This window comes from Bombus impatiens, unplaced genomic scaffold (assembly GCF_000188095.3).
Source record: "Bombus impatiens unplaced genomic scaffold, BIMP_2.2 scf_0060, whole genome shotgun sequence".
NCBI classification, from domain to species: domain Eukaryota; kingdom Metazoa; phylum Arthropoda; class Insecta; order Hymenoptera; family Apidae; genus Bombus; species Bombus impatiens.
The window spans coordinates 1,649,290-1,674,971 of NT_176479.1; the positions used below are offsets into that span (position 1 = coordinate 1,649,290).

Here is a 25,682-nt window from a genome sequence, read left to right on the forward strand (position 1 = left end):
GGGGGGGGGGTAGGGAATGTATTGCCAGCGAACCGGAGCCACCCGTTTCGCAGCGACGATTCCCTTCCGCGTTCCGATCGAAATATGTACGGCACGTTCCTGCAAGGTAAACTCGAAAGGTACGGGGGCGCGGTGGTATTTGTCAGGACTCGGCAGACGTGCCCGTCGGTATCCGTCGGAGATATTATTCAAGATAGGAAGCAGAGACGGAGCCAGCCAAGACGAAAATGGCCAGTTGGACAGTTGGACAGTTGGCGGTCGAGCAACGTCCTTGTCAAATTCTCTTCCTCGTTGCACCATCGTCGTCGTTGTGTTCCATTGGCTTTGTGTGTGTGTATGTGTGCTAGTATGGTTAGCTAGAACGAGGAGGGTGACGAGCGGAAACGAAGGAGGATCGTAGCTGTTTCCGGCTGCGTTCGCTGTCACGTCGAGTTTCCACGGTGTCGCGAGGATGTCTCTATCGAGTTACGGCTTTGTTTTTGGGTCGATAGACTACTCCATCGGCACTTCGCCCGTCCCCCTAGACTTTCTTTGACCCCCTTTGACTTTGTTTCCGGCCTCTGACCGATAAGCACGATAGCCAGGCAAAATTGATTTCCCAAACATTTCGTGCACTGTGTGTACTATGATGCCCGTGGACCGAGGGGAACGGAAGTTTCCGACTTCCATAGGCCGGCGTACGCCGCCGCCTCGTAATAATACTTTGTCCGTGTAGAAATCGATTTCCGTCCCGGCTTTACATGGCAAAGCGACCTATGCCGAGTTTATTCCGTGCCTCGGCGATCAGTTAGAAGACCGGAGATTTGCAATATGTATGTTTTTTCCTTCCATCGGTCCTCGGCTTGATAAACCGATGGAAGGTTATGGTTAATTAATCGATTTCTGATTACAAAGAAGTTAGGACGAACAGCTTTGAACAATCACGGAGATACATGCGATTAAATATCGATATATCGTGTCGATAATCTATGTTGATAATCTATGGAAAATCTTTTCGGATTTTCTATGGAACTCTGTGAACGCGTACGTATTAGAGAATTTAGTGCGATTAATTGGTTGCAGTTTAGTTTTGAGACGCGAACGGAGAATTTGACGATGTAGATTTAGAAAAAGGCACGTAGCTGAAATATTTAAATTGTATTTATCAAAAGAAAAAGAAAGGTCTACCGCGATCGAAACATTATTATTTATTGTGAATTTTATTTTGAAGAATCATCAATTTTGTTTCCCTTTATGATGGTATTTATAACGATTGAAATGCTCAAGAAGTCGTTAATAAAATAAAAAAGAATGATAGGGGAAGAAAACGGTGGAAAAACTGCAACGATATACTGGTGGACGTGATAGCAGTTAGTATTGGCTGAAAATCGTTCGTGATTGGAATCATAGCCAATTCTATCAAAGCACTCCTGCAGCGCTGCACGTTTCGTGTTTCCACTAAAAACAAGCATCGTTACAAAAACGCAACGCAAGGAATATCAATGCACCGAAATCATTTCACCCGGACGAAGTGATCCTGGGATCAGCTTAGGGGATCGCTTTTAAATATCACTTTCCAATCGACCAAGCAGAATAAATCGCGAATTAATCGAACTTTTATTTATGAAATTCCTGGCAATTTATTAATGAAAATATATCTGACTCTTCGACTAAGTGACAAGATCATTATACATGTAAAACATTAATTTTATTATAAAGTTCAAGTATACACATACGAAATTATAACCAAGGATTTGTTCCGCTATAATTATTTGTAAGGCTTCTCGTTCTAATTCCGTACCTAGAAACTAAAACTTATTACAAATGTATAAAAATAATATAATAAAACGTCGTTAAAATTGTTTTATTTATTCCATCACGAAAGATAGCCAATTTTCTATCATGTTTTGTAATTTGTAAAATCATCAATATTTGCATCCACTTGAACTTTTCGTTCGTTAATACTTCCTTCTCACTTCAACGATGTTCTGCTTTCCTCTTGGACGTCACAAATTCTCACGGTAAAGCTGGAAGGGAGGAAATAGACGATTTTTTTTTCCATCGCGGAATTCGATTAGGCGTCGTTCATTGTGTAAAGGTTACTGCAGCGAGAGCATCGCCACGCGCGCCTGCTCGTTTCAGCGAAATTCCACTCCTTCCACTCTAACGTCTCTTTCTCCCTTTCCCCGCCGGTTTTAGGGGAACAAACCCCTCTGGTAGCCTATAACGAGGAAGAAAGCTTTCTTTATCTGGGTTGCAAAATCGAATTGTCGTCCTTTCGTCTCGCGGGCTCTTCCTCGCAGATTCTCGCACCTCCCTTTTCTCCGTGAGTTCGTGAAAACATTTCATCCGAACGTCCTTCCGTCTCTTTCTCTCTCGATCGTCCTATTCAACTACCCGCAGAAGTTAAGGACTCGTTGATGAAGCGAATCAGATATTCCTTAGAGAAAATAATCCGTCAGGAATTCAAAGGGGGAACTCTCACTGAAAACTCCTGGTTAATATTGTTAATTCATGATATGAGAAAATCCATTCGAGCTTGCTGACAAACTTCCTGTATTTAATTTACATCGCGTTCCTGTCAATTATCGGAAGTGGAGAAAGTTGGAGGGATAATTCGCTTATGCGAACTGAGCTTTGGATACGAGGTTTATTTGATAATAGAATTTCAGAAAAGAATGGAAAGATTTCAGGATTCGCCAACTCGTTTGTCCTTTTGCATTTATTTTATTATATTCGCAATTATATTCGGATTGTAGCAGATTTTCTGACAAAGGTACTTTAATATTTTGCGTAATTTTTCTCAAGTTCGTATTTTGTATTTTTCAATTGGATTGACATAATTACCATAAATTGACAAATTGCAAAGTACAAATTGCCAATACTAAGTTTTCCTGCATGATAACAGAGTTTTATTCGATATAAAATTGTAGAAATTTCTTCTGCAATACATAATTTGTCATTTGTCGGTTTTCACTAACATTGTTGATAGTTAAATTATTATATGAAAGAAGATCCTCGTAGACAGTTCTGTGCCTTTCTTGTCTTACCGACAAAAGAACATTTCCTTTCATACTACCTTCCTCGCAACACCTCCATCCCTTACTCGTTTCAATTTCCCATTTTTCGCGTTTTTACAACACTCGCCACACTTCGAACGCACGTTTCTCTAGTCCAGAAAGCCAAAATTCACTTTTCTCCGTCTTTTATCTTGGCGGAAAGAAATTTCAGACAGGCGAAAAATGTTCCACTGTTTGCACGCGGATGCAAGTGCGAATTCGCAAGGCTCGCAAAACGGAAAGTCCTCATTTGTTTTTCTCGCCGTTTTAAGCGCCTCTTGCAGTAAACGATATCTTCCTCGACTATGGAGAACAAGCTCTATCGGTAGTAGTTAGCGCACAAAGAGAGAGAGAGAGAGAGAGAGAGAGAGAGAGAGAGAGAGAGAGAGAGAGAGAGAGAGAGAGAGAGAGAGAGAGAGAGAGAGAGAGAGAGAGAGAGAGAGAGAGAGAGAGAGAGAGAGAGAGAGAGAGAGAGAGAGAGAGAGAGAGAGAGAGAGAGAGAGAGAGAGAGAGAGAGAGAGAGAGAGAGAGAGAGAGAGAGAGAGAGAGAGAGAGAGAGAGAGAGAGAGAGAGAGAGAGAGAGAGAGAGAGAGAGAGAGAGAGAGAGAGAGAGAGAGAGAGAGAGAGAGAGAGAGAGAGAGAGAGAGAGAGAGAGAGAGAGAGAGAGAGAGAGAGAGAGAGAGAGAGAGAGAGAGAGAGAGAGAGAGAGAGAGAGAGAGAGAGAGAGAGAGAGAGAGAGAGAGAGAGAGAGAGAGAGAGAGAGAGAGAGAGAGAGAGAGAGAGAGAGAGAGAGAGAGAGAGAGAGAGAGAGAGAGAGAGAGAGAGAGAGAGAGAGAGAGAGAGAGAGAGAGAGAGAGAGAGAGAGAGAGAGAGAGAGAGAGAGAGAGAGAGAGAGAGAGAGAGAGAGAGAGAGAGAGAGAGAGAGAGAGAGAGAGAGAGAGAGAGAGAGAGAGAGAGAGAGAGAGAAGGTTGAACCTGAGGGCTGACTCGACTGACTGGAATAGCGAGAAGGGAAGGGTCGAGGCAACTTAAACAGCGGGTAACAAGAAGTAGCAAGTAATAATTGAGTCAGGCAAGTATGCCGCGGACCATGCCGGCAAGCTGGAGAACGCCGATGTGGATGTACCTGACCGGAATTCGGAAACAGTGGGAGAAGAGAAAGGGGAAGGAGAACCGGGTAATTCCGGCGACTTCGACGATAGAAGATGGTTCCTCTTCTAGCTCGTCGATCGGATAGAATTTAGGTGTTTCTTGGAATATTAATGCAACCTCACGCGCAATCGGGCCAACTGGGATTCGACTGTTCTAGAAGAAATTGAAGTGTTATCGCCTGAACACTTTCACTACCACGGTCGAGATGTGTATGAGACATCGAGTAATGGATGAACGTTGTTCATACGACGCTATGCACGAGATATTTTGCGTGTCTTTCCATTAACTCTTAAACGATATAAACCGAGAGAAACTGGTGCAAACCGAGCATAGTACCTACTATAAATCGAAAATAGGCATTGAATATTATCGTACGTAATGAAATTGTTAATTCTCGTTTTCTATAGAAAGTTTAACCTGTGCGTTCTTTTTACTTGATGTCAGAGACGTAGGAAATCTCGAGGATAAATTCATCATTGTTTTCTGACTCATTCATTTTCGATTCTTCATCGTTTTATTGCGCTGTTAAGAAATTAAGAATATCACGTGCATGGATTCAAGCGCAGTTTAATTCTTGAGATATCTAGCGCTCTTGTGTAGAGTGTAGATTAAGATGGTCGTTAAAAATGTAATCAAAGAGATGTAACAACGTCGGGTAAAAATATTGGGGACCTCACGATCGACCCATCCTTCTATTATGTTTCGAGTGCAGTTTTCTTGTAGAAGACAAGGCCCATTGCTAGATTTAGAGTGGGGACACGTGGCGACTGTCCAGGCTTCTAAATATTTTCTTCACACCAGCAACCACTTGACCCGAGTAATGTAGAGCTGCGATCGGTTTATTTTTAAAAGGCGGATCGAGGGACCAAGTCGTGTCCTCTTGGCGAAGCTGTAAATTATCGCAAGACGCAATTCGTAAGAACTCTAAGTGTATGGTATTGTAAAATATTGAACAGTTTTCTATGAAGGATTGGCAAGAAACATTTTCCAGTTAATTTTTTTATTAGTTTAGTTCCTTATATTAATTATGCTTATTCGTTGTCAAATCTAAGAAGAATACAGATGAACAATATTATTGATAAAAATGAGCCAATAAACAAATTGTTAAGAATTAGGAACGAATCTTTTATTTGTCTTCTTGTTCGAATTAGAAGTCTTGCAATTTTAAATGTAATAATAGTATAATAATTGTTGTCAATAAAAGATGAGAAATAATTCACGATCCATTTCTCCCCATCGTTAGTAACGACAGATCCAATTCTTGTGCCTTATTATTCCAAATTAGCTCAACAATACCCAAAACTCTTAAAAAATGTATACAAAATTCTAATTATTTTCGACTGAGCCAAAGGAAAATTCTACGACTCGCGTGTCAAAGATTAAAAGGACCAGAAGATAGGAAGATTACGCCATTGGCTGGAAACGTTTCCGAAGTTGCCCGTTTGGTGGCGATATGCGCGAACCGATTGGGGATCGTGGCCAACGATTCCTCGTTAGCGATCGATGCGAATCAGGCTGCGAGGCGACGTCCACGTGTGGAAAGTGGCTCGGTTTCGAAGGTGACACGCTCGGATGCTGAGAAATGTCTCAGAATAACCTGCTGCAAGGATACAACTGTGAGTAACACTCGAGAAAATATCAAATTGACCAATCTCGTTCCTTCACCCTTATTTTCTTCGCTGCTTCGTCTTTCTTCTTTCTGATTCCCTCTCAGACGAATTCTATCCAGTTGTAAAACTCTAAATAACGATGGATTAACTCGTCGCGATCTGTCGTTTGTCGGCTCGTGAAAAGTGAGCTGTGATAATGGCGGCTTTCGTTTATTTGCTACCAGCCGGAAAAAAAAGGCGAGGACCGACGATGTCGGACTTCTGCCGATCGCGACGCGAACCTTCAAAATTCCGTCGTTTTTTGACAGTCTCTTCTCTTCTCCTCGATACAACGGGAGAAAGTCTCGGGCTTTTAACGATGATGGCTTCCGGCTCTCTTTCCTTTCGTCCGCGAATCGGTAAATTTTTAATGGTGGCGAAAGAAAGCGCGACCTGTGACATTACGCGACTTTTTTACGGGATATCGGTCAAGATCGTTGGAATGATTTGGTGTCAGTGTGATGGAATCGTTGACAGAAAGAATTATGGATTATAATTGCTTTGAATATGTACGTATAATTGTAACATATCGCGAAATGATGGAAGATGGTATAGGAGTTCGTAAAATTAATCTCTCAGTGGTAACTGTGGAAGATACGTTTGTTAATAGTTAATATTATTCTTATGTACTATGCAGTAATTCACAAAAGTTTTTGATAACACTTTGATTAAAATATAATCGTATGAAATTTCAGTGAAACGTTAATATGTTCTATGACAAAGACAGCAAATGATTTTATTATTTTCTGATGTGCTAAAAAATGAACAAGTTAGTATAACACTTAAATAAGTTGTTACACGTGCTTTTTTTAAATAAATGTGACCTCTTCACGAGGTGTCACAAGACTAATGTGAGCGACTGTTCGCGTTCGCCTTATATTATATATAACTCTAAAAGTATAAAGTTAATTTTTTAGCTGCGTCTATTTTTATAAAAATGTCCAACTTGAAGTATTTGCTAAATCGGAATTTTGTAAGTTTTTAAGGAAATACGAAGCAGTTCATTTGTATAAAGCTATAAAGAAAATTCGTATGATTGTTTTATCGCAAAATATTTTAATAATTAAAAGATACTCCGATAATTGTTTTAAGATGAACTCGTTCAACTATTTCTATTTTAAACTTGAAATTCGACCATAGTTTATTCATAATTCTGTTCTTTTCTTCAAATTCTAAAAGCATGCATAAATTCGATAATACATAGTTAGAAAATGAACAAATCAGTTGTACGAATGATACATCGTCGAATATTTCTGCGGTCGAATGCAACATTGTCTCAAACTTGTGGATCAAACGCTCGGCGAATGCGTTACATTGTTTCAAGGGGCACCTGTGTCGCTACTGTCGACAGTTCCATTTAAATCAGTCATCAGTCACTCAACTGACGCATCATTTAGAATATCGCTTCACGATATCTTCTGATGAAAATGGGTTTCGATTTCGATCAGCGTCAACAGTTTTATTATTCAGGCTTGCGATACAAAATATCTAAATCGAAGTTATTTCGTTGGTATAATCTTTAGCCTAAATAACAGTGTGATAGAAAAGTTAGATAAAATCAACGAATGATTGGTAGGTAATAGAAAAGATCTCATTATCTTTTTACAAGATCGTTTATTTTAATAAAGCTTGCGCCCTCTATGACTCTTCGTAAATTATTAAAAAATGTTGGAGAAAAGAATTCTTAGTAATAATCAGCTTCGCTGGAACTGCTAAAAGCATAACCATCGTAATTTTATCGAAATCAGAAAAAGAAAGGAGCCTCGAAGCTCGAGCTTTTAGTCAATACGACATACAGTCACGAAGCTATACATACACCGAATATTGTGTATCTGGCTTACCAAAGAAAGTAAAATCGTCCTGTGTTATAAAGTTATTCATACCTACATATCAATACGGTTATTATTAATGCATTCCTAAAAAGAATTTAAGAAATTTAAACATTCGATTCACAAAAATATTGGGATAAAATTGCATAAAAAGTTACAGTATATTTTCTTCAATGCCATGGAGATAGCTGGATATCATCGATATTTTAACGTACAAGATATTAATGCAGTAATAAACCTACGATTTTTATGATTTCATACAGATACGATAGGTCTATATAAGTATTATGACATTGTGTTTCATGTCTTTTTATTTCCTTTTTCGTAATAAAGGCAAAGACGAATAAATAAAAGTATAACAATATCTTAGCAATGCATGTTTTAACGTGTCGGAACAAAAAGTCGTGGAAGTAATATTTTTATTATAGTATTTTATATTTAGGGAGTTTCGGATAGATTTTCGTAACTGTCTGTAAGTAACACGATTTATTCATTGGTAGCCATTATAAATTCTTTTAGTTGGACACGATCTAATTTCACAAAGAGCATACAGAAAACGGTAAAGTAACAGCAGTTGCAGTAGGCAATGGATTATTAAATAAGAAGAAAAAAAGACAGAAAGAGAGAGGAAAGACGGAAAGAGGGGGGAAAGGATTATTTTGTCACGAGAAGTATTAGGGTACAAGAATATTGTGCTCTCCTTTTTCAGAAAGAATCTTAAAAGCTTTCTGCTAAAAACATATGCACTATTCTTCTTCCTAATCCCCAACTCTCAAGAGCTTCAACGGAGAAATAGTAGCATCTCGAAAATAGCTGTTTAACAATGTTCTTTATTGTAAATCTTCCATTCCCAGCTTTGCGTAAATTCGTTCGAAACAAATATGTAATGGAAAACGCTGTCTTCATATTAATTTACTGACATTTTTGGAACTCGTATCTAACATTCTACTTAACTATGAAATTAATCAATTTAATCTCAATTTAATATCGAATCCTATTTTTTGATATGGAGAAAACAACAACAAAGTTCTTTTTAAGTAGGCTAACTAGGCAGATTTTGAGGTAGGTTAACGCAGGTTATTATATAGCTCAAGATGTCCCTTTACAACGCTATTCAATTTTTTAGGGGATACCCAGTACGAGGATCCGCAGGTGCAGTTTACTCGTCCTATCCCGGAAGAAGTCATCAGGTGAGCTTAAACAATTGTATAGTGAACGTCAGCGTTGTATTGTAGGTTTATTATGTAATTTGTAAAATTAAATTAGAAGCGAAGTTATTAAAAGATAATTTTATCGAAAATTTTCGAATTTATAAAATTGTCTCTTTTGAATTAAAAATACTGTATAATAGAATTTAAGATAAAATTGGACGTAAAATTGTTCGAAGATATTAAAAAGATGTATTTCATTGGTGACTTTGGGTTTACAGTGTTTATGAAGTTTATGTGAAAGAGGAAACCGCAGGTTCTGAAGGGAGGAACGATGTCACCGTTGTGCCGAGTTTGCCATCCACAAATGATCATCAATTAATTCAGGTAATTATGAGTGGTAAATTAACAATTAACTTTCCTTTATTAACTATAATTATTAATAACATTACGCGATATATGTACTGTAATTTTCTGCACCGTAAACACTTCCTACAGAGGTTCAATCTAATTTGTTTCCAGGGTGATTGCATGAACCTAAATGTAGCTATAGATTCTGAAGTAATTAACATTGATGGTGCTGTGACGAAGTTTCTCGGAAAAGATGCTTTCAAATATAAGGTAAAAATATGAAAATTATTTTTCTTGCTTTGATCCCTAATTAAATTACAAGATAGTTGATTTCCAAACTTTTATTTTTTATAGATTCTCGATCAAAATATTAATTCATCCGAAGATAACGTTATGGTGTATTCACATCCGGTTGTCGAAGGACCTTCCTCGTCCTCCACTCGACTGATCGATAAGGATGATCCACGGTCAAAGCTTCATTTTGTAAAATATTTGAAGCGAGATGGGAAAACGTTGAAAATTTGGGAATGTGGAATTTGTTAGTAATTTATTTATCGAATTCTATATGGATTGTCGTCATACATTGCACGAGGAAATTTTTGTTCTTCATCACATTGTTTAAACATTTAAAAACTCAAAAACTTACAAATTTGAAAATTCTAACGTTTGAAGATTTCAACATTTGAAGATTGGAAGATATTCATCGTTTGAAGATTGAAAATTCAATGATTTTTATATCACAATATTGTATTATTATACATAATATTCTTCTTAACCGTATACAAGAATCTTAACATAGCGCGAAATCAATAGCATTTCTTTCGCATAACGCTCGCTATTTGCGACAACATCGCTAGAATAGCCCTAAAGCTTGATATTCGATCCAGGTTCGAAGGAGTTTCGGCATCAGTACACGTTGATGAGGCATTTGCCAACACACACCGACGAGAGAAACTTTAAATGCGAGGCTTGCGGCAAAGCTTTCCGGCAGTTGTCGACATTGAGCCAGCACAAGGCGATACATAGTGATGCTAGGCCGTACGTTTGCGAATTTTGTAAGAAAACTTTCAACAGGTCAGTGTACTATCAAAATCATTCTACGATTTTCATCTAATTATTTCTTGATTATATATATTTATTAATCTGGGCATTTTTCATTCGCTATATAATAATTTAAATCCCGTTTGAAATATTTTTAACGAACATTATATTCATATAGAAATTGAAACTACAATTTACCTAGAGGAAAGAATGATGACAGGCGTCGCTTGCGAGCGCGCACGGATCATTAGCGTTTTGAATCGCTGCAAAATTGCGCGATTGTGCGCGAAAGCGGAAAGGAAATTTTAACGAGCACGGATATGCTGGTCTTTTTATAAATTAATCTCCATAGAGTATGCTTTTTAAATAAGTAAGCCTGTTCGAATTGATATAATGCATTAATTAAGACGATTTCGATCTCGAAGCTTATAAAACTTTTTGTGAATGGACTATTGAGTCGATTACGATAATCATGATCCTACATTTTTTTGTAGGATCATGTATTATTCTCCTTCGATTTATCTGCGTTGAAAGATGGCCTTATTTTGTGAAAAATTGGAATTTTTATACTTTCAACAATACTGTCATGTATAACTAACTATGACTTTCTAGAGTATCTACGTTGATCTCTCACCGAAAGACACATTCGGAGCACAAACCGCACAAATGTCAGGTTTGTGGAAAGGGATTTCATCAGAAGGGTAATTATTACTTATTAAGCTATTCGAAGTATGCAAGCTCTTTCAGAATTACGTTTAAGAAAATTTTGCGTTCAAAACGTCTAAATCTAGAATGCTAACAAATTCTTTTGCGAACAAACTCTCGCGGATACGCATTATGCAAATATCTGGTCTGCGTTTTGTGGTGTCGATCAATTAAACGGTGCTGTAACAATTCTGAAACAGCCTGTGCAAAGTAAGTAAGCCGGAGCCGGGGAACCGGCAACAGTTAAATACCGTTCCGTTGTCAGGCAATTTGAGGAACCACGTGTTTACCCATACCAACGAGAGGCCGTACAAATGCGAGCTTTGTGGCAAAGGCTTCAATCAAATGTCGAATTTGGTCTGCCACAAGGTCAAAGCGCATGCACACGCGGAGAAAATGCAGCACGTGTGCGGAATCTGCGGCAAAGAGTTTCCGCGTCGATTCTCTTTGAGATCGCACGAGGAGTACAAGCACGGGATAAAGTATCGACATCCGGCTGGTGTGCAGCCGGGCATCGTCGATCCCAACGTCATAAGAAAGTAGGTAGACGTCACCGAATAGAACTGAACGACGCTTAATTTGCCCCTTGATAGACGGCTTCTTCTTTCGCTGAATGAACGCAACTTGAATGTTGATCTCTTAGTCGGTTAGAATGTAGTAGAAAGCTGACGGTCTTCTCTTTTCTTTTTCTTTCTTTCTTCCTTCCTTTCTTTCACTTCTGTAAATTGATCTTCTTTTCTAGAGTCTTCTTTCTTTAACACACGTTGATGTGTTGATTAATGTTTCTAATATTCGAAGAAGAGTAAAGTTCTTAACACGACTTTTAAATTTCAATGTAAATACTAGAATATTTGACGCTTTTAAGTAAGCAAACGAAATTTTAGGTTTGGATTCTCTTCAGAAGAGAATTTTTATATTTTACAGAGATGTAGTAGAGGCGTTCGATATACATACTAGAACATTTTTAACCTTCTTGACAACTTGAAATAATACGTTAATAGAAATTTACGTTATAAAATAAAATATGTTAATGAAATGATACTAAAAAATTAGTGTTGAATAATAAATGATAAACGATGTAGATTGCCTACGGACGGTTAAAAAATAATTCTGTATATAGTGATAGATATTTTGTTTCAGTAAAAACGTTAGGATCGTGCAGCTGCCAAATGGCGATCGAGATCAAACTATAGAAGTAAGGGACAAGGATCCTTTAATGGCAGTTAGTAATTCATTTAAGCAATAAGAATCATATTACAACATTTGTAGTCTTTGGAAATTAATAAATTTGTCACATATTTTTTAACAGTCCGATGTAATGGAATCTGTAGTAATAGACAAGATTGATACGAAAGCGATGGAGATGGCACTGATCGAAGGACAAACGCCATTCGCGTTATTTAAACCAGCCAAAGGAATTCCTGTCCTCGTGAAAGTTTCTCCAACAGGAACTCATAAAAATGTAATAATTTTATCAACCAATTATTAATTCCTTTTGTTCTAAGCTTTATTAAAAAGTGGGCTTCATCTCTGAATTTAGATCTTGACTCCTGCTACAGCAGAAGATTTACGTATGGCAGGGAAGATGAGTCTAAGTCCAACGATTTCTGCTGACGCTGACAGGATCAAAGCAGTTCAGGTAAAAGTACCCGTGGTAGCCACAGTTATTCAGAATATAGATCCTGATGGTAAAATGAATTTCATCGTTGAACCACCTGGTCCTGAGGACGAACACGGTAAGTAAATAATAGTTTTTCTTATGATCTGAACATTCTGTTAGAGTAAAGAGAAGAAAAGATAAAATTTATCCAGAAAGAATGAAAAATATAGGAATCCAAGAAAAAATCTTTATTCGTATATTTAATCAAAAATCGCTTCAGTTTTCAAAATGCAAATTATTTAAATTAGCGTTTTAAATCTATAAAATCGCTCTGAAAAATTATCTGGTTTTAGTGCTGAGAAAAAGAAAAATTTTATAGTACGTTCTAAATCTATAAAGCTCCAAGTGTTAGTAAAAGTGAAAATTCAACTAACAACAAATTTCATAAGTATCCGTTAATTGTTACAGTAATGGTATTGTTTTTAGCGGAACGATTCCATTTCGCAATATATTTCCAAAAGGGCTTTTTAACGCGTCGTTGTCCGTCTATAATTGGCTCGTTAAAATAGCGATGTTTTTCAAAGTGTCGCCGCAATATGGCGTTTATTTGGTGCACTGTCGACAGAGAGCTTGGTCACGGCATTGGATTCTCAGTTCACGTACAGCGACCCGGCTAGAAACGAGCCCGATCGCCAGAATGGTCCTGTTGTGTCCTCGGCGATGGAGGATTGCAACGAACTGCTGGAACTGGCTGCCCAGGGTGGAATACAGTTCGTGCGCGCTACCGAGGATGGTCGTTACGAGGTGATGAATCATTCATCATCGATAGCAAGATTTTTCAGATTTGAGAACAGAGCTTTTGAAATTGTAAAATGAAATTCCTTTGAACGAAATATTATTTATTCGGAATGATATAACAAAAAATTATTAGATTTAAATAGATTTATGATTGGCAGGGTTGCGATATTACGTTCGCTGAAATTATTTTCGTTTAAATTGGAAGAACGGAAAAGATGTTAATCTATTGATTTTTGGGATTAAATATGGAGAACGTAGCACATTCATTAACACGTCCAATAATTAAAAATTGGAATATTTCCAGTCATAAAATTATTCCTTGTTGAGTTCTTTTCCATTCGTCGATCGTTTTGATGTAGTAATCCATATTATTTCTGCATGTCGAATTTCTTGTACCCAGTGGTACGTAATTTCCGAGTATTTTAATTGGCACCAAAAATCTCGTTCTGAACATCTTTGATATCGCTTTGTAAATCGTTTTATTGAGCTAGCGTGCGAAGAATATTTATCGTATCAATTTCTATTCTTTTGTGAAATCACATGTTATATGAAAAATTAAATGTTAGCGGTATAGACGCACCAAGATACGATAAGACACCTAAATTTGAAATAACGAAGTAAACTATAAAATTAAAAGCACGTTCATACCTAGTAAATGTTGGGAACGATTACAGAGTTACTATTGTGAACGGTTTTATTGTACCAATCAAGCGAACAGAAACGAAGAGGCTCTGTAAGCTTGATACATTGATATACAGCGCGATCCTCTCGCTAGTTAACTCAAAGGATATGCCGTAAATCACACATACTCGTCTTCATTTTATACGCACACATACATATAGCTGTCTCGGCCCTGATATAGCGATATCGGTCTCTGATGACAGATCACACATGATACGGCATCATCGCCACGATGGCAATAGGCGGCACTGCCTTTCAGTTAATTATATACATACCGAGAGGATCACTCTGTATTCCGATACTGTTAGAAAGATTAAATTTACAGCAATTAACATTAACACTGCTGAGGACTAAAGCATAAAACTTGTAATAAATTTGTAAATTAAATTCTAAAAACTCGCCATCGATTGATGTTGCGGCACGCAGGGGTGAAAGACATTCGTTTGCAGAAAATCATTTAAATCTTTTTAATTCTTTTGGACAATTTAATTACGCGCAACGATTCAATTAGAGCCCATAATAATTAAAGAATCGTTATTGTGAATAGTTTCATTGCTCCAATCATATAAATAATTAAAATATAAAAATTGGATTTACGTGGTATTCGTAAGATAAAAATTAACTTTAATAGGATGATTAAACAATATATAGTTATAGATAAGTGGGTATGAAAATTAAAGTGACGTAGAAAAAGATTCTCTAACTGTTCTGACAGTATGAAAATATTCTCTTCGATTTCCTGCTTTCCTTCATTAATTATAATTTTATTTGATCATACGTATTTTATTCTGGCATTAATTATTCTTTATAATCTAGGTAATGACGAACAGTGAAGCTCGGGATCTAATGGCACAGAATTCACACGACGTGACCATTCTTGAGGGCGAGGATGCAGACGCGATCAATGTTGTGAATATGCGCGGTAACGGGGAAGTTATTATCGGAGATTCTGATAATCAGATCATGGTACTTGATTCCGCCTCCACGCAGAAATCTATGCCGATAGACGGCATTGAGATCTTAGAAGACAAAGACATTCGGATTCTCGATAGTAAAAGCCTCGACGATCGTTTTGTGGATGGCATTAGTTTCCTGTCGCAATCGAAGATCGATGATCTGATCTTAGGCCCAAAATCTTTGTCCATCGATGGTGGAGTCTCTGTTGGCGATCATGAAGATGAAGGTGAATTTCACTACGTTATTCTTTATTTTATTCCTTATTTTGTACTAAGTCCTTTATCATAAAATTGTTTTATTTTATTAATTTCTTACACACATTACGATATTTATATCGTTATTCCACGAGGTTTTATTTCAATCATTTTAATATCATGAAACATTCAACAATTGTTTACGTTTGTGTATTAATTTGTTCCATTATTCCCTTCACTAGTTTAATAATATTTTGAAGCAATTATATTTTTTTGTAATTTTTTTAATGAGCATAAAATTGATCCAACTTCCTCGAAACAATAACATCGAATTTTTCGAATTGAACAAACCTTAATTTTCGTTGTAAAACAAGTTATAAGCTAAACCAATATTTATTACGTAACAACCTGATATTATTCGAAAATTTTCTTGAATTTTTATACAAATCTTGTATTGATATAATTCACAGCTATAGGAGTGCCTTCGAGCCAACAAGAATTAACAAATATTCTTAGTCATAGAAGCGACATTTCGACTCTGTCGACTGCCTCTCAGCCTTCGATATCGTCTTTGTTAATGAAAAATCATCCATCATTGTCAATTTTAAACGACACACTTCCATATCTGAAGAGCAATACCAGTTTAGCCGAAGATCTTAATATTCTGGGTAGTTCGACTATGGATGATCATCATTCCGTGTACGAGTCCAAGATAAAATTGCCCTGTGTTTTCGATAACAGTGAGCCTGATACTGGTTTGATACCCATTAGTCAATCGGACATGAAGATCCTCGGATCGGGAAGCTCAAACAAGGTAAAAGATTTAGACTTTCATTGTTTCATCGTTTATTTTAAACTTTTAGTTAATTTTACGCTCGTATTTTGATTATATTATTTGCGCAAGCTAGATACAACAAAATTTCTTACTAGTATTATTTTTGTTTAATTAAATATTTCCTCGTTAGTGTTTAATTTTTTTAGGGAAGAATTTTCTAAGGAAAGATGAATTTTTCATTTTTATTTTTTCGTTGTATATATTTAAAATATTAAAGTAGATAAGATGTTATAAAATATTAAAGAAGATAAGTAATACATATGTTGAAAAGTATTTTTAAATACTTAAAAAATATAGTGTACACATTTGGAGTTATATTATTTTCCTATCTGTTGGAATTGTACTTAAATTAAATCTCCACAGATTAAAATATGTCCAAAATGATTTATTGTTAGTATCTTCTTAATATGAAACATGCTATAATTTTAAGTAATTTTTAAATTTCCCAAGTAATTATTCTATTCCCACATTCGAATTTCACGCTTGGAATTCAAGGTTCTCGGCAGTAAATCAAATTGTCTACCGTCATCGAAATTGTTCTCCGGGTTGAATGAAGTGAAGATTCTGGGCCCGAAAAATCATAATCAAGAGATCATGACGTCACAGTATCAGGATTTAAAGTTACTTAGTCCGTACGAGCAATTTTTGAAGAACACCGCTTCGAACACTAATGGCTGCGACAGCGGCGTAGTCGCCACTTCCGGTGGATGCAGGAAGGAAGTAAAGATTTTAGGCAAGAAGTTGGGAACTGGCATTATTACCAGCACGGAGGAAGGCAACGTCGTGGAAGTCATCGAGGAGAAAACTAAGCTGGTAAGAGATTCCATGATTACCTTCAATTTGTTCGCTCGCTAATCGTATCGCTCTTTCGTACATCTTCCTGATCTTTAACGTTGTGTTCATTTAATATTCAAAATCTAGGATCAGCCGAGATCAAACTGAAGTTTTAAGAGTTAATTTTCCAGATAAATAAATGTCGATAAAAATGAGATATAAATATTTACAGATTTTTTTATTTTAAAAGAAGATATTTTAGGATTCGAACATTTTATTGGAAATTATGTTCATTTCCTTGTAAAAAACTAAGTTCACATACATTCCTTGTAACGTGATAAATTGATAAGAAAATAACGTGACTTAAAAAAAATGATAAATTTACTGATCCATGTCTAATCGAGGAATCAAGCGCTCCAATTTTGCCTTTAACATTTTTATATGGTTTTATTCATCTCTTCGACATCAATCTACTTTATTACACAAAACTATATATGCATAAAGCACTGTAAATTACCGAGACAAATAAGAACGCAGGAAGAACACAAAGAGCAAGATTCGCCATTATAACTATAAGAAATTCAACATCAAGAATCTTCATGAATTGCATTCACAAACATTCAGTTTTCATCACACTTTTAAAAATAATCTTCAACATTTATCTACTCGATAATGTGTACAAAATGAACAAAAAAAAAAAAAAGACCAGGAATCTTCACTAGCTGCACTCGTCAACTTCAACCTCATCATACTTTCAAAATAATTCACGATCTTCTCTCATTCAACAAAATCATAAGAAATATATTAATTATCAATCAACCAAGAAAAATATTAATTTTTTGAAGATGATGGACTGCGCAGGAGGGCTTTGCAACAGCTCCGACAACACGGTGATCTCGTCGCCCCGGTTGGACAGGCAGATCAGGGAAAATGGTGGTCCAGACAACTTCTTGCTCCAAGTAAAGAAATTCGATTACGCTTATGATTCATAGACAGTTGAAACAAAGAATATTTCCCTCGATCTATGCAGGCTTGTAGCCCATGCGACACGGACTTTTTGAATTTCGAGAATCGTTTGAAAGACACGTCGCCGGCTGGCCATTTTGAACGAACCCAAAAGGATTCGAGGGACAGTTTCAGCTCCACTGGCGGTCTTCCCGATCTCGATTGATCAAGAATTCGATTTGGCCCTCCGTTTCACTCTCTCTGTTTTCTCATTGAAAGTTTCAGACGCTGTACGAGAGGAAATGTCGCCACGAGATCTCTCAATGGCTGTGAAGAATGGATGTGATTATAATCACGCATGAAATTAAAATTTCATCGGTTCTTCGTCGGTTTTTCGTCAGTTCTTCGAACGATTTCGAAGGACTCGTACAAATGGCAGCAATAGGATTCACTCTTTTTTTTCTCATTTTTATAGTTTTTTTAATTTTTTTTTTTACATTAGAATTTCCGTATTTTAGGATCGTGAGGTCTTAAAGAGTTTCGAATTCTTGTGATTTTATTCCGAACGTCTTACAGTTAGTTGAGGCGAGGGTTATTCTCGATAGCTCGTACTGATTTTTCTTCGCTTCCTTTCAAGGTGTTTTTTGTTGACTCGCGAAACGAGTAAATTTTAACACTAGGGAAAATTGCGGGGAAGACACTGGAACGCTTTTAATCGATCGGATTCTAAGAAAAATATAGGTAACCTCGAACGTTCGCGAGGAATTTATAAATTTAAAAGGAACGCTAGCGTTAGACGACTAATTTATTTTTTTAATTTTAGAATATTTCTAAGCGACGGACAACAATTTCATTGAGATTCGGGAATTGCTAGGTTTTTCGTGGCTTCCTGAAGTGAAAGAAAGAAAATAAGATAAAAGGAGGGAAAAGAGGGAGAGAAAGGGGAAAAGAAAGAATGTTAATGAAAAAATATTAGTAAAGGATTTTTAGCAGAATGTTATAGTACATGCGTGAGAATTTAAATGAGGTTCGTAATTTTATGGGAAATGCTAATGATTTTACTTACGGATGAGAAAGTTGTATTTTTGCGCGGCGTCCAGGCCGACAGCTTGTAAATTTTAATTCGCGTGCACGTGCTCGCGTCCCTTATGTTCAAGTACGCATTGTTCATTTTCCGGGTTTCTATTTTAACTTGGCCGATTACATTGTATAAATTCGAATAGTATTTTATATTTGAATTTCGAGGTTGGAGAATAAAATTATATGCAGAAAATTATCTACTGTTGTAAAATTTATTCGTATCGCTGTATTCATGACAAACAGCAAGATTTATTTAATTTACGCACATGTACTGTACGTTTTCCGTTTAAAATACCATGCCTGAATCAGAGATTATGTTTCTTGTTATTCTATTATAGAGATAACAAATAATATTGGAAATATCGTTGGTATATTTTTATTGATCTTTTTGCATAAATGCAAAAATTTGAGATTGTAATGTTAATATTAAGATTGACCTTTTTTCCTGAAGATTTGTATAAATGGATGATTTATCATATATTTAAAACGACATAGTGATTGAAAATTAGAAGTACACTTCGTACATAATCTGGACAAGAATTTGTGGCTTATCCTTATACATTGAACTAAGAAATTTATCTAACGAAAACCACAAAACAAAATGATCGAAACTACTTACTAAAACTAATGAAATATCCAAACCATCCTATGTTTCACTTTGAAAGCTAAGCTTGCTCCAAAGGGACGCACGCATACATATATCTTCCTTTTCTCAAGATTTTTCCCTGGTGTGGTCGTTGATCCGACACAACACGTGTCACTGTCGCTTTCCACTTTTCACGTGTACGGCTTCGTGATATATGTAGTTTTTTTTCCTTCCGACACCCTTTTTTCCGGGAAACCCGAGGGATCGGTGGATTCGATAAAATTTACTCGACAGAAGGTGACGTTCACCACGCGAACTTCTAGCCACCTTCATTTCCGGCTGTGTTCTCGTTCTTCGTCGCACTGGTGTCACCTACGAGGCGGACTCAAATCAAGTTGGGTTAGGTCCGGGATCCAGACAAAGGGAAGCGTCACGGGAAAATTTCTGGCGGTCTGAACAGCTTTCCCTATTCCTGTCTTTCTCATTCTCCTTTATATCGTTCCTCTAGCGCTGGTGCTGATAACGTCGAAACGTACGGCGATTTCGTTTCCTTGTTCCGGATGGATTTAATAGCATCCGGAAACGAAATTAGCTGTGTTGTTCGTGACGTAATTGGAGCGAAAAATTAGGTATTCGATGTTATTTTAATTTTCTTGTTTTTGTTCTTTCTATTCTTTTCTTCTTGGTAAAAAGCGTAGGGTAAAGTTTACGCTAGACGAATTATCGCTATAATTTAACAGCATTAGTTATTCTGTATGTTTTGTATATTTATAATGATATTATGTAGGCACATGAATATGTAACAAAGCATCGGTAGGTATATAAACCTATGGAATTGGAAAACCCCTTATCCACATAGGGCTTGAAGAAATGAAAATATGTACATATTAATATTCGAGATGCCAAGGTTTCTATCTTTTTCTTCTCTTACCCTAAACGTAGCGTAGAGAAACTGCTAGCTTCCTTCAAACATTAAAAATTGCTGAATGATTATTTTCTTCTCAACAAAAATAACGATAGCTGGATTATAAATTGCAATTAATGCTTCTCGTACTAAAATTCTATAGAATGATCTATTATTCATATGGAACTCTATCACCTGGAAGCTAAACGAGTCAAAACTCTGTTATTATATTCATTTATAATTATTATATTGTCTAATCCGCTATTGTTTTATACTCCATTATATATCATCAAACTATACAAAAAGAGGAGAATTTAATACTATTACAGTTACCATAGATAAACTTCAATTCTCCTGAACGAACTTCCATATTGGGCGTGCACGTGTTTGACGAATCGAGGGGAATCGACCGTGAGCCGATTCGAAAAACTTTTATCCGCCAAAATTGTGTGAACGAATCGACGTAACGCCATTGACTTCTTCGTTTCGTCTCGCTTTTCGCCTTTACAAGGTGTTCTTGACTTGCGCGCGGGCGTTCGCTCGCTTGCTCGCGTGTTCACGTGGAGACGTTACCCGTGGAGCGTTCACGGAGGGAGATCGAATTTGCGAAATGGCTGTGTACGAGGGTTGAATTTCTGACGAGGTAATTCGCGGGGGAAGCGTAGCAGACCGACGTCCCCGCGTAGAACGGAAAAAGTTGTAAGGGTGAGAAATTCAAAGTGAATTCCACTGAAATAGGCGTCCCGACGATTCACTTCGTTACGGGTGACAAGTTATCAGACCTTTCTTGCTAGAGCATCGTTCAATGGACGGAATGATTTTCGTCGTTCTTCCCTGTCGATGCTTTTTGACTATACAGGGTGAGACATTTTCACTCGTAAGTGGATATTCCAATCATAATATTTTTCGTACGATATCATTTCTCGAAGCGTTAAATATATCATTATTTGTTATTATAAAGAAGCTGTATGACGAGATGAATTATTAAGAGATGAAAAATTAAGACCGAAAATAAGCCATTTGTCAAATTTAATATTACTCACATGCTTATACTCATATTACATGTGTGTACATTATTTCTTGTAGAAAATTAAAAAATATATTGTTTTCTTTGGCTTTAATAAATTTGCGATTTTCTATCTAATGGAAAATATATTATCGTGTAACAGTTTAGTTATACAGGGTGGTTGGTAACTGGTTGTACAAGCGGAAAGAGGGTGATTCTACGCGAAAAAAGAAGTCAAAAATATAGAATAAAAATTTTTCGTTTGAGGCTTTGTTTTCGAGAAAATCGACTTTGAATTTTCGCTTGGTACGCGTGCGGTACGTTATAAGGGATCTCACTGTAGATCGTTGTCTCGATGGAAAAATTAAAAAAAAATTTTTTATTCTATATTTTTGACTTCTTTTTTCGCGTAGAATCACCCTCTTTCCGCTTGTACAACCAGTTACCAACCACCCTGTATAACTAAACTGTTACACGATAATATATTTTCCATTAGATAGAAAATCGCAAATTTATTAAAGCCAAAGAAAACAATATATTTTTTAATTTTCTACAAGAAATAATGTACACACATGTAATATGAGTATAAGCATGTGAGTAATATTAAATTTGACAAATGGCTTATTTTCGGTCTTAATTTTTCATCTCTTAATAATTCATCTCGTCATACAGCTTCTTTATAATAACAAATAATGATATATTTAACGCTTCGAGAAATGATATCGTACGAAAAATATTATGATTGGAATATCCACTTACGAGTGAAAATGTCTCACCCTGTATAGTCAAAAAGCATCGACAGGGAAGAACGACGAAAATCATTCCGTCCATTGAACGATGCTCTAGCAAGAAAGGTCTGATAACTTGTCACCCGTAACGAAGTGAATCGTCGGGACGCCTATTTCAGTGGAATTCACTTTGAATTTCTCACCCTTACAACTTTTTCCGTTCTACGCGGGGACGTCGGTCTGCTACGCTTCCCCCGCGAATTACCTCGTCAGAAATTCAACCCTCGTACACAGCCATTTCGCAAATTCGATCTCCCTCCGTGAACGCTCCACGGGTAACGTCTCCACGTGAACACGCGAGCAAGCGAGCGAACGCCCGCGCGCAAGTCAAGAACACCTTGTAAAGGCGAAAAGCCAGCGAATATAGCTCAGTATGTTGTATCTACTTATATACATATGTTATGTGCACGCATTATCTACGTGACCTTATCGTTTGATTTTGTATCGAAAAAGATTAAATATAACTTTGCTCGTTAACGAGGATCGACGTTGATGTGGTGTAGCCAGAATTTTGCCAAATAGGAATTAAATAGAGTCGTTTGGGAAATGTAATTGGCGAAACTTAATTACGAGGCCCTGACTTCGATGCAAATTGCTTTTGCACGACATTTGTGCCCATTTCAAAATGGTCCACTTTCGAAAGTCGATCTCGTCACGATACTAAAATTATTTCCCCTTTATTACACGCTCGTTATTCGATTATTATTTTACACCAATCCAATCAGTCATTTGTTACGCATTTTTCGAACCAGTTAACGAACATTTTATTTATCGTCCGATTCAATTATCGTTGTACAATTGCTTCAATTATCCTGAACTATTTATCGTTTGTGTATCATGATAAAAAAAAGAATTAATTATGTCACACGATCGAATAGAGTCATCCGTTCTACGTCGAGCCAACGATATTTGCATGCAATCTGATTCCCGCGATGCGTGTCGCGTTAATCAGGTTACATGAATTAAGTTGCCCCCTGTTATTTAACATTCATTGGTTGATCGATCGACCTTGTTTCTGACCGGTCGTTCTGTCACTGGATAGCGTCACTAACACATTTACCAACAATATTCATAAACAAATAACTCGGTATTCTCTTTCGTCGGTGGTTCGATCAGTCGAGGGGACGTTGTTAGATACTCGACCCATAATCCTTTTTCTAACGATGCAAATGAGGCTTTGAAATAGTAAACCATGTATGCAAACAAAATAGAAGTATAAAGAAGAATAGAAGAATTTAAAAGAACGATTTAGCTCTAATCTTTAAATTTGCGTTTTAGAAACGTACGAATTATATAAAATTAAAAAAAAGTAATGAAAAAAGAAAGAAAGAAAGGAAATTAAGGGAATAATAAGAAAATAGAAGAGATAAGAAGAAAGTGATTAAGTATAGGAGAGTAGAAAAAAAAGAGCGAGAAGAACAGAAGCATCGTGGTTTTCCACGGGGCAAAAAAAGAAAGGTAAATTCGTCGGTAAGAAACTGTGCGCTAATTAAGGCTGTTTCATCAGAGATTCCCTTTTTCGAGGGGGCTGGGGCTCGGCTTTTAAATAAATTATACCACGTTAAAAGCCTCTTCGCACTTCCTCGGATAATCCATGGGTTCGTTTCGCCTTGGAACTTGCACTCTAGGAAGGATTCCAGCGGATAGGAAATGAGCTAAGCCTTCTGGTTATAGGTGTATCATAATGCAAGTAATAACGCGAGTTGTCTCGGTGAATTACTTTCTGCCTCGTTTAAATGGTAAGATGGATGAATTGGACATTTATATGGTTTACTAGATGTATTTTGGTTAGGATGTAACGTTCGTTGTTTAGAGAATCTTTAGAGAATTTAATAATAAGACTAGTGGAATGATCGAGTTAAACGTCAATGAAAATGCGCGTTAAATAATTCGTTCCGTTTGCTATATCCTTCAAGCGTTATATTTTTCTTGTAAAAAAATTCGTCATTTTTTCTTTTGTAAGATTTTGATGTCGCGGTTTTTGAGTGATACAAAGTTTCCTATTAAGTTTTGAAACATAAAGATTACTAAATATTCGTTAACTAAAAATTATACTTTGCCTATTATCCTGAAATAAATTTTTTCAAATGTACTTTAGAATAGATACGTAGAATAGAAGTTTTTAAGTTCAATTTTCAACAATTATAAGAAATTTTTAAATATATAACCTTATAGATGTTTTACCAACACACACGCATCACACGCCTCTTATCATGTTAATTTCGACCAACGGGGTTTGTAAATGGATGTTTCTTGGGCCATCGGATGCATTTCTAGACAATTCGGTGCGAAAGCAGTCGGGGAAAGGTACGAATTCTTTGCGATTACAGTCGGGAAAAGGATCGAGCGGAATTTCTTTTCCCTAGTTTCCCTCGAAATGCCGAGTCGAAAAGACGATACCTTTAACGCTAAAATTATTTCGACAAAAATTTCAGATAAATCTGTTTTTTATAGAAGTGGCCTGTGAAATTGGGAAAATCGTGCCACAGAAATTTTTGCTATTTCCGATTCAATAGTCTTTCCATTATTTTTTCAATATATATAAAATTCTGAAATATTATGAATTTTATCTCTGTAAACCATAGATTTTGATGCTATACTATTCGTATTTTAGCTTTTTAAATAAAATTTGTTTTTTACTTGTTAAGATTTGGATAAATTTAACTGTTTGGATTTAAAAATTATTGCAATTTGTTGTTTAATCTCTAAGCCTCGATGAAGATAGAGATTAAGCAATGCAAATTTAAAATATACAAAAATAACAGTATTGGACGTTATAATACGAGATGTGGTAAATAGAAGCATTGAATATATCGAATTTAACTAAATCTAGCAACAACTAAAGCACCTAAGAAAACCTATACAAAGTTTCATGATTGACTAAAATGTAAGAAAATTTCTAAAAAGAATATTTTACGAAATGTTGAGAATAACGAATGTGAGACAGGCTGATGTATAACAAGAGCACAAATCAGACATGGGAAGAGGTAAAATAAAATCGTCGTTTGCTCTGTGTAAAATACAACATACGGGGGATACGGGTTGACGAGACGGATGAAAAGCACACGGAACGACGGTATTGTTGCTCGTAGAATTGTAGATTACTTTTACGATTCACGATCTGCGTGGTTAAAGTAACAGAAACAGTCCGGGTTACCGTTAACCGTTATGTTGGTACATAAATATAAAACGAGTCCTCCGTAGCCGAGTCGACTATCAAGTAGTAAGGATGGATGCCAAGTCGATCGTCGAAATATTGCGGCCTGTACCGGATTCAATGTTGCGAATAAATTTAGGCGCGGCTGTTTTATTATTTGAAACCATCTATAAATACGCTTTCTTCCATTCTTTGTTGCCTCTTGGAAAAAATAATTATCTTTCCGAACCACGAACTGGTCAAATAAATCTCTATCGAGGTTTCAGATTTATCAGTTTGATAAGAGGAAGAAGAAGGATAAGAAGAAGGAAAGATTTTTGATAATAGTATGGAGATCAAGTCATAAAAGAAATAATCGTTGATTTTGGAAAAAGTACGCTTCTCAGATTGCAGATTCGATATTAAAATACGTACGAGTATTTTTCCCCAGTTACTCCTTTAATATTTCATTCTTTTTCCAGGCG

At 36.4% G+C, this 25,682-nt stretch overlaps 1 protein-coding gene across 1 annotated transcript in view; it reads left to right on the forward strand.

Moving 5' to 3' along the window:
* The window catches only part of LOC100740813, a 56,329-nt gene extending 37,248 nt beyond the window's left edge, over positions 1-19,081 (forward strand). Inside the window, exons 4-19 of the mRNA XM_033324680.1 lie at positions 8,795-8,858; positions 9,098-9,203; positions 9,339-9,437; positions 9,522-9,705; positions 10,055-10,241; positions 10,821-10,909; positions 11,179-11,452; positions 12,054-12,135; positions 12,223-12,375; positions 12,454-12,649; positions 13,139-13,317; positions 14,809-15,175; positions 15,614-15,957; positions 16,474-16,791; positions 17,598-17,711; positions 17,783-19,081. Of these exons, the coding sequence (XP_033180571.1) occupies positions 8,795-8,858; positions 9,098-9,203; positions 9,339-9,437; positions 9,522-9,705; positions 10,055-10,241; positions 10,821-10,909; positions 11,179-11,452; positions 12,054-12,135; positions 12,223-12,375; positions 12,454-12,649; positions 13,139-13,317; positions 14,809-15,175; positions 15,614-15,957; positions 16,474-16,791; positions 17,598-17,711; positions 17,783-17,923 (2,897 nt within the window). The 3' untranslated portion in view covers positions 17,924-19,081. The remainder of the gene's footprint in view (positions 1-8,794; positions 8,859-9,097; positions 9,204-9,338; positions 9,438-9,521; positions 9,706-10,054; positions 10,242-10,820; positions 10,910-11,178; positions 11,453-12,053; positions 12,136-12,222; positions 12,376-12,453; positions 12,650-13,138; positions 13,318-14,808; positions 15,176-15,613; positions 15,958-16,473; positions 16,792-17,597; positions 17,712-17,782) is intronic.
* The last annotated feature ends 6,601 nt before the right edge of the window (positions 19,082-25,682 follow it).